Raw genomic sequence first — 19880 nt, forward strand, 5'->3', positions numbered from 1 at the left:
CTTGACGTAATAATATGACATATGACATTTCAAACATTCACCAAAGATAGAAATTTTTACGGACCTACCCCAAATTGTATTCGGCAAATCAGCTAACAATCAAGCGGCATTTCTCCGAAAATCGCCGATACCGAAGGATTCATGGACTAATATCAAGTATGTATTAAGAAGGGGAGTGTCGCGTATTAGACGGGCCGAGGGCGTGGCTGCGTTGGACACACCCTTACAGTTAGGCCGCATGTTCCTATCTTCGAGACATACAATATTTCTCTTCATAATTTATTTTTAATTATTTTGACCTGATAAATTGAGACCCGAGAGATGTCCACACCTCATATCAATTATGAAAAATGAAGGCTTCAGTCCAAGAACGCTAGGGATTCATTAATTCTAATGTCGTATTATATAAACAAAGGAAAATTTTCGCGTGAAAAAATATCAAGATGATGGATATTATTGCGTTTAAACGAAGAATATGACATAACCCAGCATTCGTAATAAATAATCGGACAATATAATTGTAGACATATTTTTCTTTCTAAAATGAACGAATTCATTTGATTTTTGTTTGATACTCAAATGGTAAATGAGGTGTGTAAAATGTATCAAAATACTAATAAATTTTGTCGCTCTTCATAGGAGAAAACAACTACTTTCCTGGCTAATGCCTCGACGAATATTGAATTACAACTCCTCTGAAGAACGTGATGTCAATCGACTTTTTTGTCAATATTAACATCCCGAATGGCTCGCAACGGCAGGTAGACTAGTTTCGACGTCATTACATCTCATCAGAGCAGTTTAACGGCCCTCGTTCGGGGTTGGGACCCGAACTGAAGACAACGTCAAAGTAAGTCGCTTTTTGGTACATATAGAGATAAAAATTGACGTTTCGACTTTTTATCAAAAGAAGGCGTTCGATCAAACCAAGGATATGTCATCTTACAAGTCAAATTCGATAAGTAGATGACATGGAAGCGTTTTTCAGGAACATATGCCTTCAAGAAGCTGAATAGGGAAACGTTTAAGTGGACGGTGTCCTTAGTCAAGTTACCTACAATTTGCCGATGATTTTCTAGTAATAGGTCAAGACCCCATGACATTCTTGAGGTGGTAAAAGAACAAATTGTTGCATTAAAGATGAAGATAATCCAGTATTTGATAATTAACAGATGCCTGGTAGCAAAAAGTTCAAAATAGGGTAATTATACACTTTCACGGTGGTCACCTGAATTTTTGGCTCTAGAAAATCGAAAAATGGATGGATTTTAATGATCTTGGTCTCAAAATGTTCCATTTTACGGCGGATTTATAAAAAAAAATTAGTAGAAATAGCTGGAATGAAAATTTCTCATAGTTTTACTGTTTTAAATACCTAGTGAAAAAAAAACGGTTTTGCAAAATAATCCTTTACAAAAAATTATGGTAATTATACACTTTCGCGATCAGCTGGTTTTTGGTTAGGTTAGGTTAGGTTAGGTTAGGTTAGGTTAGGTTAGGTTAGGTTAGGTAGACTCTAGAAAATCGAAAAATGGATGGATTTTAATGATCTTGGTCTCAAAATGTTCCATTTTACGGTGGATTTATAAAAAAAATTAGTAGAAATAGCTGGAATGAAAATTTCTCATAGTTTTACTGTTTTAAATACCTAGTGAAAAAAAACGGTTTTGCAAAATAATCCTTTACAAAAAATTATGGTAATTATACACTTTCGCAGTCACCTGGTTTTTGGTTAGGTTAGGTTAGGTTAGGTAGACTCTAGAAAATCGAAAAATGGATGGATTTTAATGATCTTGGTCTCAAAATGTTCCATTTTACGGCGGATTTATAAAAAAAAATTAGTAGAAATAGCTGGAATGAAAATTTCTCATAGTTTTACTGTTTTAAATACCTAGTGAAAAAAAAACGGTTTTGCAAAATAATCCTTTACAAAAAATTATGGTAATTATACACTTTCGCGATCACCTGGTTTTTGGTTAGGTTAGGTTAGGTTAGGTTAGGTTAGGTTAGGTTAGGTTAGGTTAGGTTAGGTTAGGTTAGGTTAGGTAGACTCTAGAAAATCGAAAAATGGATGGATTTTAATGATCTTGGTCTCAAAATGTTCCATTTTACGGCGGATTTATAAAAAAAAATTAGTAGAAATAGCTGGAATGAAAATTTCTCATAGTTTTACTGTTTTAAATACCTAGTGAAAAAAAACGGTTTTGCAAAATAATCCTTTACAAAAAATTATGGTAATTATACACTTTCGCAGTCACCTGGTTTTTGGTTAGGTTAGGTTAGGTTAGGTAGACTCTAGAAAATCGAAAAATGGATGGATTTTAATGATCTTGGTCTCAAAATGTTCCATTTTACGGCGGATTTATAAAAAAAAATTAGTAGAAATAGCTGGAATGAAAATTTCTCATAGTTTTACTGTTTTAAATACCTAGTGAAAAAAAAACGGTTTTGCAAAATAATCCTTTACAAAAAATTATGGTAATTATACACTTTCGCGATCACCTGGTTTTTGGTTAGGTTAGGTTAGGTTAGGTTAGGTTAGGTTAGGTTAGGTTAGGTTAGGTTAGGTTAGGTTAGGTAGACTCTAGAAAATCGAAAAATGGATGGATTTTAATGATCTTGGTCTCAAAATGTTCCATTTTACGGCGGATTTATAAAAAAAAATTAGTAGAAATAGCTGGAATGAAAATTTCTCATAGTTTTACTGTTTTAAATACCTAGTGAAAAAAAACGGTTTTGCAAAATAATCCTTTACAAAAAATTATGGTAATTATACACTTTCGCAGTCACCTGGTTTTTGGTTAGGTTAGGTTAGGTTAGGTAGACTCTAGAAAATCGAAAAATGGATGGATTTTAATGATCTTGGTCTCAAAATGTTCCATTTTACGGCGGATTTATAAAAAAAAATTAGTAGAAATAGCTGGAATGAAAATTTCTCATAGTTTTACTGTTTTAAATAGTGAAAAAAACGGTTTTGCAAAATAATCCTTTACAAAAAATTATGGTAATTATACACTTTCGCGGTCACCTGGTTTTTTGGTTAGGTTAGGTTAGGTTAGGTTAGGTTAGAAAATCGAAAAATGGATGGATTTTAATGATCTTGGTCTCAAAATGTTCCATTTTACGGCGGATTTATAAAAAAAATACGAAAATTAAAAAAAATAAATATTTTTTACAGTTTCATGAAATTAACTTTTTTGAAATTTTTTTTTCAAAATATTCATTTTTTTATGTAAATTGCTAAAAAAAATATACGAACTTGATTCAACGACGTCAGAAACAGTTACGAAGGATTATAATGTAGAAAGTCATTATTTTTTGCATTTAAAGTCATGAAACTGTAAAAAATATTTATTTTTTTTAATTTTCGTATTTTTTTTATAAATCCGCCGTAAAATGGAACATTTCGAGACCAAGATCATTAAAATCCATCCATTTTTCGATTTTCTAGAGCCAAAAAACCAGATCACCGCGAAAGTGTTAAATTACCCAAAATAGGCTAAGATAGAAATTAATTCAGTGGAAATTTTTGCAGAAGTACACGGCAAAACGCTAACTTCACCAAAATAACTGCAATTTTTGGAAAATTTATGAAAATTAGTTACTCAATTCACCTCTTCAAAAGTTTGTATCTTTTTAATTGTACAATTTTCTAAAATAAAACGCAGTGCCTTTATCTTTAGACATACTACTGTCGTTTTTAGTGTTTAATCTACATAATTATGTACTAGCCGCTGTATTTATAATAAACTCATTTTTTATCGACAAAAAAATTTTTGAAATAAAAACACCTCTCAGCATAATTGCCGAGATCGTATAGTTTTTATAGTGAAAACAAAAATAAAAAACAAAAGAGTAGAGAAACAATGAATGGCTTTCACTGCATTTTCATCGTCGCAGATTGAAAATACGAGTTACTCGGATTGACTGGGAGGCTCTCATCATTCGCATCGTCAGTCCCCGAGGAGTTTGAGCTAGATACTGACTTCGAGGGTTGACTCACGCGTACATGTAACGCTTTGTAACGTACACGTATGCTGTAAGATTAATTCTTTTCGTCTGTTAAATTGACGACTGGAAGATGAACTGAAACGGAAAAAAAATCCTAACGTATCGTCCGAGTTTGTTGTTTCAGAACATATTTTTTTGAAAAAGTTTTGAAAAAGGGCAAGAATATCTAGAAAAAATCCATCTTATCCAAATTATCTACAAATGAATTGAAAAAAATTGAAATAAGGGTGTTTATGCTATACGAATAATATGAATTGCTTACAAAAAACGAATTATAAGGCATTAAAGCTGAACTATTCTTGTCGCTTTGAAATATCGAAAGAAATTGTTTCTTATTTTGATCTAAGAAAGATTTTCTAGTCAATTTGTAGCATGCCATTCGGCTTGTTACCTTTTTCTTTCGAATATTCCTTCGTTCACGTATTGTGGCACAGTAGTCACTACGGTTTTATTAGTTTCGTTCTTAAATCATTGTTTTTCGTATGAATTCGTATATTTGAGAAACACAATGATTAAAATAAAACAACTTCCTGTTTGGTTATATTTAAAAATATATATAAATACAGTTTTCTTACATGTTAGACCATAACTTTATACAAATCTATTCTACCTACTCATTCTTTTTTTAACCATAAGCTCCTTTTTATTCGAATCTATTCTACCTACTCGTTCCTAGTAATTTCCAAACTGCGATTATGAATCTTAGTGATAATATTAAAATTTTAATAAGAAAAATAAAATGATTTATTTTCTAAGAAGAAGCAGGTCCGTACTAATGATTAAATGAATCACTTTGCTTTGGGGGTTGTTATTTATATATTTAACGAAGCGATTTCATAAAGAAACGATACATTTTGAATAATTCACTATTAGGAAGTGTAAAAAGTTGTTTATAAACATCTAGTCATCATTTTGCATTCTTAAGGGTTAAATTTTCCAAAATCTTTTCTTGATACACACTTACGTCATTGAAACATTTGTGCAAAATATTCCCGTTAATGGATACAGGCGTCAATTGATAAATTGTGTCATTTTGGAATTGTAGAAATCAACTTTATCACGTTTTTACAATTTAAGAAGTGATTTTATCAAAAATCTTCGCCATAATGTCTATAATATATAGTCTAGATTGAATTTACATCCACTATTTAACCTATTAGTGAAGATGAATCTAGAAATTCTTTCTCAATATAGGAATAGGCTGTAAAAGCAAAATATTATCCAAATTTCAATCTTATAGGTTCAGTACTTTAAATGGGACTATGAACCTGTTTCTATTTCTTTATATAACTGATGTACCTAGACTATTTAAACAGTTAGGTCCACAATTGTTAGGTTATATTTATAATAAAGATCGAAATTAGATCAAAAAGTCAAGAATAATCATTATTAACCAATAAGAAAGCTTCCAAATACACACGAATTATTATCAAATCACTAGATACCAATATAAAATTTTTATTACTTCTAAATGTTCTTGATTTTGGGCCTCTTCTGTTTCAAAATCAGTTTTTTCAATAATTTTTAAGAGATTGATGAAAAATTGACGTTTCAATTCAAGACCCAGAATCAAGAACATTAAGAAGCATTAATATATCAAAAGGTCTAAGAAATAAGAAATTTTTGTTACGAAACCTTTGAAAACTGTTCATTAATCTCAAATAGAATATTAGTTAAAACCCTATTATAATCAGTTGATTAGCTAAGCAAGAAAAAACTCACAAAAACTTTGAGCTTTGCTTTTCCTAAATCCAAACTAAGCGATAGAAAGTGCTCCGAGAGAATTTGGTTTAATCTCCCAGCAGCAGTTCATCACGCAGAAAGAGCAGAAACCTTAAGGGATACTGTAACACACACTCTTTACTACGACTCTCTTATAAAGGCCCGAAACGATAATGTTTAGGCCAGGCGTTCAAAAAAATTCTAAACAGATTAACAAAGTCTGTACGACGTTTTTTTTTAAACGAAACGTAGAAATTACGCAATTATTTGAACGTTCAAACATGGGAATGGAAATATTCAAAACGGTAATTACTAGCTGGTATATTTTTTGCGACAGGTATATGTCTAAAGTGGCTCAAACAAGATTGAAACTATTATAAAGTTCAAATCAGTTTTAAAGAATTTTTTCGTCACTGAGAAATGCTACTACCGACGACATTTTGTTTTTTGCCTTCCCAGCACCATTTTATACAGCTCCAAAATACATTTTGAACGATATATTGTCTCAAGCAACTACTAATTTCATTTGCGCGTCAATGGGATTTACTACACCATGGTAAGGAGGCAATCGAAACACCTATTGCCTTTTAGTTCACGGCATTCATTTTATATTTCTGATATACGTCAACTACTTGTTGGAAATGGTTCTTTCAATCTTGATTGATAACTAACGGAATGAAATATGATAATTACTCAACCAATTCCTACAAAAATCATCCAGCGTATCCGTTTGAAACTAATCCTAAACCTTCTGTGTAAAATTATAAGTATTTGCCCTGGTGGTAGAATTAAATCTGAAGATATTTACCTCATATATTAATAAAATATTTGCATTTTTCTATTCTTGTTTGTTAATATTTCGGAAATATCTTCTTCTCAATGAAACTATCATTTTTTTTCCTATTAAGATAAATTTTCTGGAATATTTTCCAAAATAACTTGTAGATAAACCTTATGGCGTTGAGCAGATTTTCTATATTTTTGTCCAAAGTAGGGAATTCGTTTTTTAAATAAAATTGTAGTTTTTTGAGTCCTTTAGATTTTTGCAAAGGAAATTCATCGAAAATTATGTTCAAGATGAAGGGTGTCGAGGATTGATACATTGACTTTATCATAACTGTTGCGCTGGGTCCCAAAGATGTTGACTTATAACCACAAAACATGATTGATGACGAAGATTTTTAGAAATCCATTGTGACAGATGATGAGACATGGATTCTGTATGACGTGCCTGAATCAAAATTCACATAAACCTTCAAAAGCTGTAAGATCACGGCAATTGTTTTTTAAGATCAAAAAGGTATATTGCTCGGGGAGTTTAAGCAGCCTGGAACAAAAACTAATGCAAATTCCTATTGTGGAACGTTTACGGAGAGACATTCGAAACGAACGAAAAGGCATGTTGATTGGAATACGTTAATGCCCATCCGCATAGCGCTTGTGGAACCCAACGACTCCTTAATCAATTTAAATGGGACATTTTTGAACACCCACCATATAGTACCGACCTAGAACCGAATGATTGTTATCTTTTCTCTGAAATGAAGCAGTTCCTCGAAAAGAAAATAATAAACAACCCCTCGTACACACAACTGGCCTAATAAAGACCAGTCAACTTTCAGAAGGATATATTTCCTACCCAGAAAATTCTTCTTGTTTTACGCGCTACACTTTTACAACTGAGCTGGCTAAATTATAGCTCTTCATGAACAACTGACACTCTTTTGTGTATTGCGTGCTCCAGCTACAGAATTTATTGGACGGAATCTTTGTTTTAACTCATTCGCTTGTCAATATAGAACATCGCAATTTATAGTATCCACAAAACGTTTTTCTCCACCGAAAGTACATATCCTTTACGTTCATTTTATAATTAATCTAATCATTAATTAAAGTTTGATTTTAAACGCTTCTATAATTAGCAATGATTAGAACAGTATTCCTAGTACCAAAAGAAGACGAAGACATTTAATAGATTATGTCTATTTGGAAGGTTTTTGAAGACGACAAACAGTTTTTCAAATTTTCTTCAACTTTAGTAGAATTAAATAATGAATTCTTATAAAGGATATTGGGTAACAATCTTTGAATACTTCTTCAACAGTAACATATTCTTCCTTGTTGTTATTTTTCCTTTCTTATGGATAGAATTTAAATTGTTCTTGAAAATGAGTTTTTGCAAGAACGTTCGGTCAATTCTAATTCTATTTCGATTGGTATTAGATTGATAATGATTAAGTAGACAAATTTTCTTTCATGTCGATTAATAATTTCCTCAACTCTTGGAAATATTCAAACAATCGAATATCATTGAGAATAAATTTAATTTTTTTCTCCTTTTCGACCACGTGCATCCCGTCTAAACTTGGCGTCATCCACGGAAGTATCCGTTGCAGAGATAAGCAATTTTCTCGGCTCGTGATTGGGGATTTTCTCTTGGGGATAAAAACTCCATCTACAAATGAACAGCCGTGACAAGCGCTATAATTCCTGGTGCGGATGAAAGCGAAAGAAAGACACAAATTACACAACGGTTGCGGTCATATCTTCTACTGATATCCTTCGAGTAGGATGCTATATCTTTCGTATAACTGACTATATATTATATGATGGGATTATTCTAACAATCCAAATGATAGAGGAAAAATTAAAAGGCATATACATTACAACAACTATTTCGTTATCCATGCTCTAATTTTCTTATTTCTTTAAGGTACTTCACTTAAAGGGTCTAAGTAACTTCAAAGCTGCCAAAAAAGGATTACTTCCATTACCCATAAAAAGGAAAGTTCCTTTGTTATATTCAAAAAACGAAGAGGATTAAACTGGTTATACATTATAGAGCATAGAGCGCGTAATACGTACATTTATTTAATAAACTGATAAAACTACAAAAAAACTAATAAAAGTACTTTGAAGAAGACGTGAAAAGACTAAAGCCCAAAAATATTTGATAGAGCAACCATTCTGAGAGAAATAAGTCACTATGAGTTATCTGTGGTCTAAAATACGCGAGATGAAGTAAGTTGAATATACGAGGATCCCTAGAGATGGCGGTAGTTGCTTGAAAAATCCCACTGTATTAAAAAGTATACAATCTATACAGCATATGTTTCAAGTTTGAAGACGCCAAGTTGTTCAGTATTTTTTTTTTGTAGCAATGAATGTGTAAACATGAATCTGCTTCATCGCATCAGCAGTAAAATATTGGGTAGAAGAGTTTAAACGAGGTTGAAGACCAGCATCGTCTTCTCGGATTATTTTCTGTTCCCAGACTCGGTGGTCAAAGATTTTCCAGCAATGAAGTGGTGAGGTCAGCGGCTAAGAACTATATTGAGGAGCTTAACGATTTTTATTATAAAGAGGGTATTGAATTTATCTGAATATCGCTATGACAAGTTTATGGAGCTGAAAGAAAGTTGCTTTGAAAAATAAATATATTTTTCTCCAAAGTTTTAGTGTTTTCTTTGCTGGACCAAGTATTTCTGGAATCATCCTCGTAGTTAATGGGATGTACAAATAATATTTACCTAAAATAGCAACATGCCATCAATGGGAGACCAGTTAAAAAGCTAGACTACAACAAGGAGCATTATGAAAAATACTATTTCGAGAAAAAAATAAATCCTATATAAATAAATAAGGCCTACGTTAAAAATTACATAGATTTGCATGTTCTGGCATAAACTGAGTTCCTGGTCCAGCTCTTTTCTTTTTTTTATCATATCCATATATGTTTTGATTAAATTAAATTAAATTAAATTAAAAGTACATGTTCTATTCCATTTATTTTGTATGGTTTTTTATCTTTGATCAGTGATATCTTTCTATTATTTCTTTCCTGCTTTATTCCGACTTATTTTCTGCTCCTGCCCGAGCACTTAGGAAAACCAAGAAGACAATGGATATTTCCTTGGTCAGGAGAAGACAATGGATGTCTCCTTGGTTAGGAGAAGACAATGGATGTTTCCTTGGTTTTCCTCAGTGCTTTTTACTTTTCCTGTTTCTGATTCAGACCCGAGACTTTTCACTTTTCCTACAACTTGTCTCGATTGTTTCATATATATAGTCTAGTAACATAAGTTTTTCCATTGAAAGTATTATAAAAACAACAATCAATAATTTTTTCGTGCTTTTATTGACCGTGATCCACTAGACAATCTTCTTCTATTTCATTTTGATGGGATTCCATGTCTTCTTTCATCTATCTGCTCAATTTATTTCAGTCTTTGGCAAGTATTTCCATTTCCTTTAGAGCTTTCTCTTAATTTTGATCTATTTTCTCTTTCTGATCAATCAATTATCTTCTTGATCTTGGTCGTTTTCAATTTCATTTAATTTTGTTTCTCTCATTATTTTATTTTTATGGACTTAAAGACTTGATATAAGATATATTGTAATTTTTTGAATTTTGGAAAAAAATGTATTATTAGGAATATAATGCATTTTTTCCCGAAGGATCATACATTATTAATTTTTATTGATTATTACAGTGCTTAAAGTCACCGAGAAATATATATTTTCATAATTATCGGATACGTATTTATGTATTTCGTAATCCACACTGATACGCGTTGAAAACGTTATGCTAAAGTAAAAGCGGAGGATGGTGATGGATTGGTCGAGCAGATTGGGGATTTCCTAAAACCTCAACAGGATCCTCCACTCGGTTGGTTGATTATGCTGCCACAGCCAACTTAGTTTCGTTTATAAATGTAAAGGAAATCATTACACTGCAAAAATTTTTTTCAAAACCTTTTTCGAATAATCATAACGAAGACGGTAATTTGAATTTAACACATTTGATTGGTCTAATTCAATTTTCAATTCAATTCAAAGAAAGTGGCGTGACTATAAATTGGGAGTTTCATTAGAACGTACTTTTCAAGAAATTAGTTTGAGCTTTGAATACAATCATGATTGCCGGCTTAAACACGCGTTTCTACACGTGGATACACGTGGGTAAAACATATCATTATGTTTATATTCGGTAATTAGTATTTACCGATGATGCTGATTCAAAAAAGATGAAATTTATGTTTAGTAGCATTTTTAATGCGGCGACGTTTAGCCGCCACTGAAGAATAGATGTTAGAATTATAGTTTGATTTAAATATTCAGATAATTAGTATCAACAGCAATTTCGTTATCAGTTTATAAAGTATTCATTGAAAGATTCTTATCTGTTAAATTTCCGGAGTATTACATAATATCAAGATTTACAAAAAAATTTTTTCACGAATTAAGGTCAACTGGAGATAATTTTAGAATTTATTCACATAGTAATAATTTTGAATTAATTCTACGGAAAACCTATGGAAAATTGTTGTATGGAAAACAATTTGTATTACGAGCTCGATTCTTTTTAATGGAAACAAATTTCAAAATGTCTTGGACACCATTACATTTATCGAACTAGTTCTAATCTATCATTACCGATCAAAAATAAATTTTTGGCTACAACACACATTATGTGACGACTAGAATAAATTATTTCTGGCAATTTTTTATCCTTGACCACGTTCGGACCCTATTTACAGAAACCCAATTTAGAGTTAGGCTTTAAAAAATAGTTCGAAGACTTCAAAATTACCATCATTTTGCAATTTTGATAAGGGTGTCCCCTTTTGACTAAGGCTGATTCAAGACAACTGGAGGCCTTAAGGAGGATGATGGTATATAATTTGTATTATTCAAAATAGTTATAGCAAATAGAAGCATATGTAGATGCTACTATACTATAAGCTGCAGAATAGAGCTAAAGAGATAGAACTATAGTATCCAACCAAACTATTGAACTACGCCCTTATGAAGAGAACAGATTTCACTGTTTGTAGTGCTTACCAAGAACAAAAATGAAAACATAGAAACCAGAACTAAGTAAATAAGGTATTCTATGCTACACATATTTAGACGTACCTACGTATAAAATTTGAGAAAAAGTATGGACGTCCATTTATAGAGAACTATAGATCTTGGAATGTTACAAAGTACAAAGACTGCCATATAATACGAATTTTTGAACAGAAAATGTCGAGAACGGTACTAGTATGCAATTTTGGAGGGCTTAGGTTAATTGGAATACCTCAAAAAATATGACAGGGTGAAATCGAAGAAGACTCAATCTGTGTGTGTGGATAGAAGGTAATTCTGATCAAGCAAGTAGTTCATCGAAGTAACTAGTTTCATCTGCCTGCAAAAACCTGGCCTATCGAAATACTTGATGAAGTATTTTTTGAATGATACTACTCACTGTAACTATTGAAAAAATCATTTAGTACCAGGGCAAATGTAGTGCACAACATTGCTATATTTTGTCTACGGTACATTTTTTGGACATAAACTGTACCTATCGAGTAACCGCTTGAGTTAATTGGAGTTTGACAGTAAAGTAATGATCAAAGCATCTGATACTGACATTCTTTTTAAAAATACTTGGAAATATTCATAAGTTAGCATCATTAGAAATATATTTAAGTACGATAGGATCCAAATCTAATATTATAAATTTCATTAATTGCAATAAACTAGCTAAAAAACTTGGTAATCTTGTGTGTCGTTCTTTGCCCGGTTTCCATACATACATTGAATTCGATTATGCAGATGGCTTTTCCACAAAACGTGAAATATGGAAATATTGCAAGAATATACTTGTAATATTTATGTAATAAGTTGTAATAATGTAAATGATGCGAGATTATTAATGTTTCAAAATCGATTTACGTCAACGTCTGTAGCAGAATATTTTATGAAAAATATAAAAAGATTTGATTCAACTCAACTTCCACCATGTTGGAAATCACTTAAACAAAAAATTCTACGAACCATTTATGTAACTTCAATGTGGCAAAATGCTACAGAAGCTAACTTCATCAATTTCTCACCAGAACAATGAAGATGGACAGTTAATGACAATAAAATTGAACTGCTTTGGTTTGAAGGTGATCCCACACCTCTCTTAGTTGAAGACATTGTTATGGTAGAGCTTAATGATGATTGCAACAAAAATAATGACAGTAATCATGACGATAATAACGATGATAATCATTATGAAAATAAAGGTGACCATGATGATAATCACGATAAAAGTGACGATGATCATGACGATAGTGATGATAATGATGATGATAACATTCAATAATAATTCTATATATATGTTTTATTGTATATTTTTAGATATTTAAGCTGTTTATCAATTTTATAGTAAAATATATGAGAAAACTTTTATTGTATTCGGTAACTCGATAGGTCAGGTTTTTTGCAGCCAGCTCTTGGACTATATTAGTGCAACCGATCAAATAGATTAACGCTTTGTATTTGAATAAGTAGAAAAGTTAGTTTTCTATTGGAGGTATCTCAATAACAACTGATACGGCAACGAAATGGCGGGCTTATGCAGCGAAGAAACAAAATCTGATTAATCTGTAGTAGATACACTTTCTTTTAGTGTAGCATTAGTTTGGCTGCAACGTAGACATTTATAGTACATGAAACATCGGATAAATATGGCTATAAAGTTGGTTAATTTCGAATTTGAATATTCAAAAATAGATTATCATACATATTAATCCTCGACGTGTTGATTACTGTTGAATAAGTGTTATTATTTGTGGTTGACGCTACATTTCTATAGATGCATTTACAGACTGCACTAAAAAAAATGTTCTGCTATATACGAAACAGAAAGCGATAATGACATTGACCTTTTCAACTATTTTAGATTCAACTGTAATAGTTGTATAATGATTTTACATAAGGTCAAGATATTATTGATGATACATAACATATAATCGGTTGGATATTAGAAATTTTTAACCTCTTAAAACAGATTTTTAATATCAATTTTTTTTCAAAATTACACGATGAATATGAAAATTTTAGAAAATTAATTTTCGGATCTAATCTAATCTCATAGATAAAAAAATTTGTTGCATCCGTTATCCATTAATCCGTTTCAATATCGTTATCGATTAAAAGTAACACAGGAAATGTATCACGGAAATCATTTCATAACCACGAAGGAATTTTTTTCCACCATATTTATTAAGTAATCATGTAAAACTCTTGTCAAAAAATCATTGAGTTAAAGATGATGTGGCAAGTAACTAAATAAGAAATCAGTAATACCGGAAGAAGAATAAATTTGCAGGATTAAACAACTCGAAATATCTAAAAATAAGGAGAAGAAAAAAAAATATTTAAATTATTGAAAGAAATATTTATTTCTAGCTTTCAATTATTTATATATTTATCATTACATTACGAAACTAGTGAATGATTATGTCTAATTGTAGAAGTCAAAATAAAGGTCATCAAATTACCGTTCTGGGGGTGCTACAAGTCATAATAACAGGACTAGTATTTTGGTACCTGAGCTCAATTCCATTATTTCGATTCATTATTCAAATTTGTGCCTTATAATGGAAAACTTTCGTCCAAGACTAGCACCTTTAGATTAAATAAAATCATTCAGGTTGAAGAGAAGAGTGCAACTTCGAAATTTATAACTAGACTGGCCAATAAAATTGATGAATACAATTTTAAAAACCAGCGATTAACAATAACTGAGCTTTCACTTTGAGTTATCCACAAGCTTGTTTCAAATTGTCTAGACTAAAGGTTATGGAATAGACATTGCGATCTGAGATCGATTAATCGAGGAATCGATTCAGCGGACCAAATAAATCGTTTTCTTAAATCAATATGTTGTGCTGAATCGATTCAGTGAATCGATATTATGCCCTTGAGACTCGATATCCGATTTTTCTGTTTTGGTATAAACTATAAAATAATTTACAATTAACTGAAAGGCTCGTGAGATGGCTGCGTGCTTAGTTTCCTCAGGACTTGAATGAAAAATTTATTTATCGCAGGTAGTGCTACTTTACTGGCAATAACAAAAAAAGCTCTTGGAATGATCTGTTCCAAGTGATGAGCGCTACCTCTTGTATCCCAGTAGATTTGACGGACTGTTTTTAAAAAGCTTAGATACTAAGCTATGGATACTATAAGCTATATTATCTTTTTTTCTTTACTTGATCTGATACTTTGATATGGTTAGGTTAGGTTAGTTAGAAATCGATTTAGATTTTTCATGAATCGATTTATCAGGTTACAATTCGAATCGATTAAAAAATCGATCTTTTTCAGAAAGATTCGCCATCTCTATTATGGAATAAGCATGATGTGTTCCTGATTGATACTATCGAACGTAGAGACACTGCGATACAGTCAAATTTTGAGCTGTGTGGTTTTAAACCACTAGGAGGGAAATTTTCTTCTATATTCGCTCTAAAATACCGATCTTGTACCAAATGATTTTCTTTTTTCACAGTTGAAGAATAACTATCGATTGTTACTTAATAATTTACCCAAAAAAATATCCCACGTGCCGTTTATGTGTTAGATAAGAATTCATTTAATATATTTGGTTGGAATTAACCTTGAATAGCGCTGACGATTTGAAATTTGTTACAAATGTTCAATGAGTTTCACATACTTTCAAGCTTGGTTGGTTGAAACTGTCGTGTGTCTGCCAATAATGTAAGTAACCATTTCTTCTAAATTCTTTCTAATATTGATAATCGTTTTATCAATTATTTCATTAGTATAAAAAGAAATGTTATATAATAACGTTAGAATTTTATTAGAACCATTTTAGTAGTATAAAAAAATTAATTAATTCATTTTACATATTAGTTAAACGTTTCAATGTCAAGTTAGACACTCTCTTCTATAACACAATATATGTAGAGGAAATAAAATACAAGACAGAATAAAAAAACGACTTACAGAAAAAATCGATTATTTTCAAACTTATATACAGGGATTAATGCAAAAATACTATCTGAAAACCAGGGGCGGCTAATGCCCAATTGTTAATAATTCGTAACTTTTACATGGACAACCTGTACAATCTAAAGACAGCAAAACCGAATTTTTCAATTGATTTTTTTGCAAAAAAGGACTATATGTTTAACTCCATAAAGAGACATTCTGAAGAAAATTATCGTAAATTGTAATTATTCATTGAAAATACTTACAGGAGGTATTAAAATAATGCCGGAAACAATAACTACAATGAAAATAACTTATATAAATCATTATATATAATATACAACTCCAACCAATTAAAGAGTTCAATAATTTATATTAGTCGTTTGGCTTGTAGTAATTCGATTTGATTTTCACACAATTACAGAAACATTCGATACTCTCCTAAATATTAAAACAGATTTGAGTGGATTTTCCTGTATATACATGGCTACTGTCCATCACAACGCATCTGCATAATGTGGTAGATCTCTGTGGACTTGGGAAATAAGTTTTTCTTATTTTCCTCAACAGTTAACGTATATTTTTGACGACTATATAAACGTAATTTCAACAAGAACCTTCAAGTCCTATTTTTATTCTCTTTTGTTTTAGATTTCGAGGTCAGTCAAAATAAAACTTCGACAATAATGGGTATGGTACTTCCGGAATTGTTTGCCAAAAGCTCGCAGGTGACGGCAGCGATATTGAGCAAAGCTATGAACAAACACAAAGATATGATAGTTTGGAGGAAAAAACCATCGATTCTAGAGTTTGGTTTCGCAGATGGACACAGTTCTAAAGTGCACTTACGCCCTTTGATCCCCCCAGATTATCACGAATTCATAGGAACTGATATATCTCCATCCATGGTAGAATATGCGAAAAAGAACGTTTCCATACCAAGAAGTAAATTTTATGAATTAGATATTGCTACGAAAAATTTACCGGAAATGTTTTGCAATAGATTCGATAATGTGTTCAGTTTTTTATCGATGCATATGGTTCTCGATCCTAGGTATGCACCTTTTGGTCTTCCTCGTTCCCTCCTATTGCTTTTTGTAGTAGCATAAACTTACTGGTACTTCAAAGACGTTGTATAATGTATCTTCTTCTGCTTTTGGTTACTTTTTTCATTCTCCATCTGCTGTCCTAACAATTAAAATTGAAATACAGATTCTTTATAAGTATTATTTGATTTCAAACTTTAATTTCAAAGGCAGGGCTTCACCAACGTATTCAAGATGTTGAAAGAAGGTGGACAGACATTCCATATATTTTTCGAGAAGATTCCTTCCGATGGTATATTCGAAACGCTGAGTAAACATCCGAAGTGGGGAAAATACGGCCAAGAGAAAATGTTATCTGCATATTACGATAAGGCTAATCCTAGGGAATTTTATGAGAATGATTTGAGAGCGGCCGGTTTTAAAGACATCAAATTCGAAGTAGACAGAAATCTAGCTCACGAATATGATTCTGCGCAGGAACTCAGAGGTGAAAAATTATTTGAAAGGAAACAGAATAATTTGCAAATTCTTCGTGGGAATAAAAAATACTAATTTGATTTGATTTTTTTTTAGATTTATCCATATCTATCAATAAATCCATAGCTTATGTACCTGAAGAAGAGCTGGAGGAGTATAAAGAAAAGTATATGCAAGAAGTGTATGATCAATGTGTTGCGCGTACACCTGATAATAAAATAGTTGAACCTCTCACTGTTAAGTTCACTTTATACACGGTTTGTGCACAAAAACATTGAGGAAATAATGTACAAATAACTTTTTAATAAAGAATTTTTTTGAATAATGCGTTCTATGAATTTAATCTAAACCTCCATAACTAAAAGGAATAACGTGAAAATATTACGGAAAATTTACTTTTTTTCCCATTCCCAAGTTTCCATTTCCTCCTGTCTCTTTTCAATCTCTCCATTTTCCATTCTTCTCTCTTTTATATCTTTTATCTAGTTTATTGGGATTCCTTCACATTCTTTTCGATCTAAATTTCCAAAGATACGTAATTAACTATTTTCTCTTCAATTTCTTCATTATTAGTTTTTGTTCTGTTAAGAAATAGAATTAATATTGAAGAAACTTACGTCGATATCAACAAAAACAAATTGAGAAAACTCCTAGTTTATATTGATATGAATATTAAGCAAAATATTTTGAAAACGAGTAATGTTAATAAAATGGTAAACAGTTATTACAGAAAATCCATCCATTTGAGACTTATCTGTGTAGAATATGTTTATAATTGGATCTGATACAACGATTTTTAATCCATTCAGATAAGGATTTTTTCGGTTTTATTCACATTCTTCTCGATCTACATTTCCAAGGCAAATTAATGATTTTCTCATCATTTTCTTCATTATTGGTTTTTGTTTTATAAGGAAACTAGAAATAATATTGAAGAAACCTACGTTGATATCAACAAAAATAAATTGAGGAAACTCCTCGTTTGTGTTGATATAAATATTGAGCAAAAAAGCAATTTTGTTAAACAAGAACCAATGTTTTTTTTTGGATTTAGGTATTCACAAAATGTAGTTTTAGTTTTGAAAACGACTACCGTTAACAAACTGTTGAACATTCAGAGTTATTACAGAAAATTCATCAATTTGAGACTTATCTATGTAATAGGTAATGTTTATGATTGAATCCGATACAACGATTTTTAATCCATAAGGAGCCAACTTTTAGGTAAACGAAAAGGTAGTCTGAATACATAAATCAACTCGTGACGTGCCTAATTCACTTTGTAAAATTGTAAAATCCAAAAATTAGAACCTAGAATTTCTAAATCCTTTAGGTTAGGTTAGGTTATGTTAGGTTAGGTTACCAGCATCTTGGTGTATTAAGAAGATATTTTCATTTTGGAATGACAAGTGAAACCTTTGCTGCAATTTATTTCATCTATGTAATTATCTAATAAGCAGATGCTGTAGAAAACCTCGAGGCTGATCTAGAACATGAAAAACCGCATGATTGATAAAAGAATTAAAACTTGATCTACCTTGAGATGAATCTCTTTGTAGTAGCGAAGAAAAAATAGTTTGAACTGATATTTTCTAACATAATTTTAGTAAATTAATAGTTAATTCCAAAAGAATAAGTCAATTAAGCTTGTGAAATACTCAAAAGGTATTGCGAAATTGGAAAAAGAAATTAGATGTTTCTATGTGGAGAATTACCATAAACCCCGATTGGAAACAAATGAAGACACTAATTTTCTCGTAATATTTTGATTGATTGTGATTGAGACGAATTGTTGAAAAAAATACTTACATTTTCTAAAAAACCCGCTGAAACATTTACTTCTTTCGGGCGCGGGCGTTCAGTATTAATTATCAGTCAATATGAACGTGGATTCATCAAAAAACTTTAGTTTATGATTTATAGATTAATAAATTTATAATTTTTAGAGGAATACTTAAGTATTAAACTTTGGATTTGAATTATTTAGTTTATTTCAAATTGTTTATCCATTTTGTATAATTTCACTTTCACATCAATTGTCAATGTAAATGATGTATGAAAATCGATAAACTGTACATTGATACAGTTTTTTGTTTGTACATTTTCATTTGATTACTTTTTATTCGAAATTCCGTTCCCAGTATATCTCATTACAAATTATGTCATCTCCGGAAACAGCCGACCTACTACAAATTGAATTGCCAACATCAAACAAAATTTAATCTTTGAGCAAAACCCGTCGAAAAAGCCACATTATTAAACGTCGACATAATGAAATTAGCCGCAAATGCCGAAAGTTTACCGACCATTGTTTGTCAGTCACACCCGTCGATGACGAAGGTCAACAATAGCTCGTTTTCACTGCTTTAACGGCATTTTGTGCAATCGTATAAAAACATGACGAACTTGTTTTAATAAAACAGAGAATAAATACAATAAGTAAATTTAAAAAGGAAAAAACTGCCATACAAACATTTATAATCAAGAAAATACTTCTAAAGCAGCCTACGAAACCTAAACAAAGTACATATAGCGGAAAAGAACAGTTTTGTGATCTAACCTATCAACGGTATCAATAACTAGCTAAATGAAACTGAAAATTGATGACACCATATTATCATTCCATATTTACCTCAAAGAACTTAACCAACCAAGATCCAGATTTGGCTTAAACAGTAACGTATTAAACAAATAACTGTAATAAATACTCAGGCTTCACTTACACCGAAAACTAAAATGAAACCAAATTAATTATCTCAAAGGCAGGAACTATCAATTGAAAATAAAGTAATGTAATGTTTTTAAATTAAAAGATCGTCCTAGAAATTAGTTCAAAAAGAAACAAAC

The 19880-nt window shown here is 31.1% G+C and overlaps 1 protein-coding gene across 1 annotated transcript; it reads left to right on the forward strand.

Annotated features, from left to right (window-relative positions):
* Positions 1 to 15169: 15169 nt before the first annotated feature.
* On the forward strand, positions 15170 to 17358 carry LOC130892337 (juvenile hormone acid O-methyltransferase-like). Its single transcript, XM_057797721.1, has 4 exons — positions 15170 to 15276; positions 16162 to 16564; positions 16766 to 17043; positions 17130 to 17358. Exons 2-4 carry the CDS (start codon positions 16197 to 16199, stop codon positions 17309 to 17311), a joined length of 828 nt encoding a protein of 275 aa, XP_057653704.1. The 5' UTR covers positions 15170 to 15276; positions 16162 to 16196; the 3' UTR covers positions 17312 to 17358.
* The last annotated feature ends 2522 nt before the right edge of the window (positions 17359 to 19880 follow it).

The sequence above is a fragment of the Diorhabda carinulata genome, chromosome 4 (genome assembly GCF_026250575.1).
Source record: "Diorhabda carinulata isolate Delta chromosome 4, icDioCari1.1, whole genome shotgun sequence".
NCBI classification, from domain to species: domain Eukaryota; kingdom Metazoa; phylum Arthropoda; class Insecta; order Coleoptera; family Chrysomelidae; genus Diorhabda; species Diorhabda carinulata.

Bases quoted from the DNA above. Each gene is read 5' to 3' on its own strand.
- LOC130892337 (XM_057797721.1), top strand. From the start codon at position 16,197: ATGGGTATGGTACTTCCGGAATTGTTTGCCAAAAGCTCGCAGGTGACG. The intron at 16,565-16,765 runs GTATGCACCTTT...TTAATTTCAAAG, and splicing joins CATATGGTTCTCGATCCTAG to GCAGGGCTTCACCAACGTAT. The intron at 17,044-17,129 runs GTGAAAAATTAT...ATTTTTTTTTAG, and splicing joins TTCTGCGCAGGAACTCAGAG to ATTTATCCATATCTATCAAT.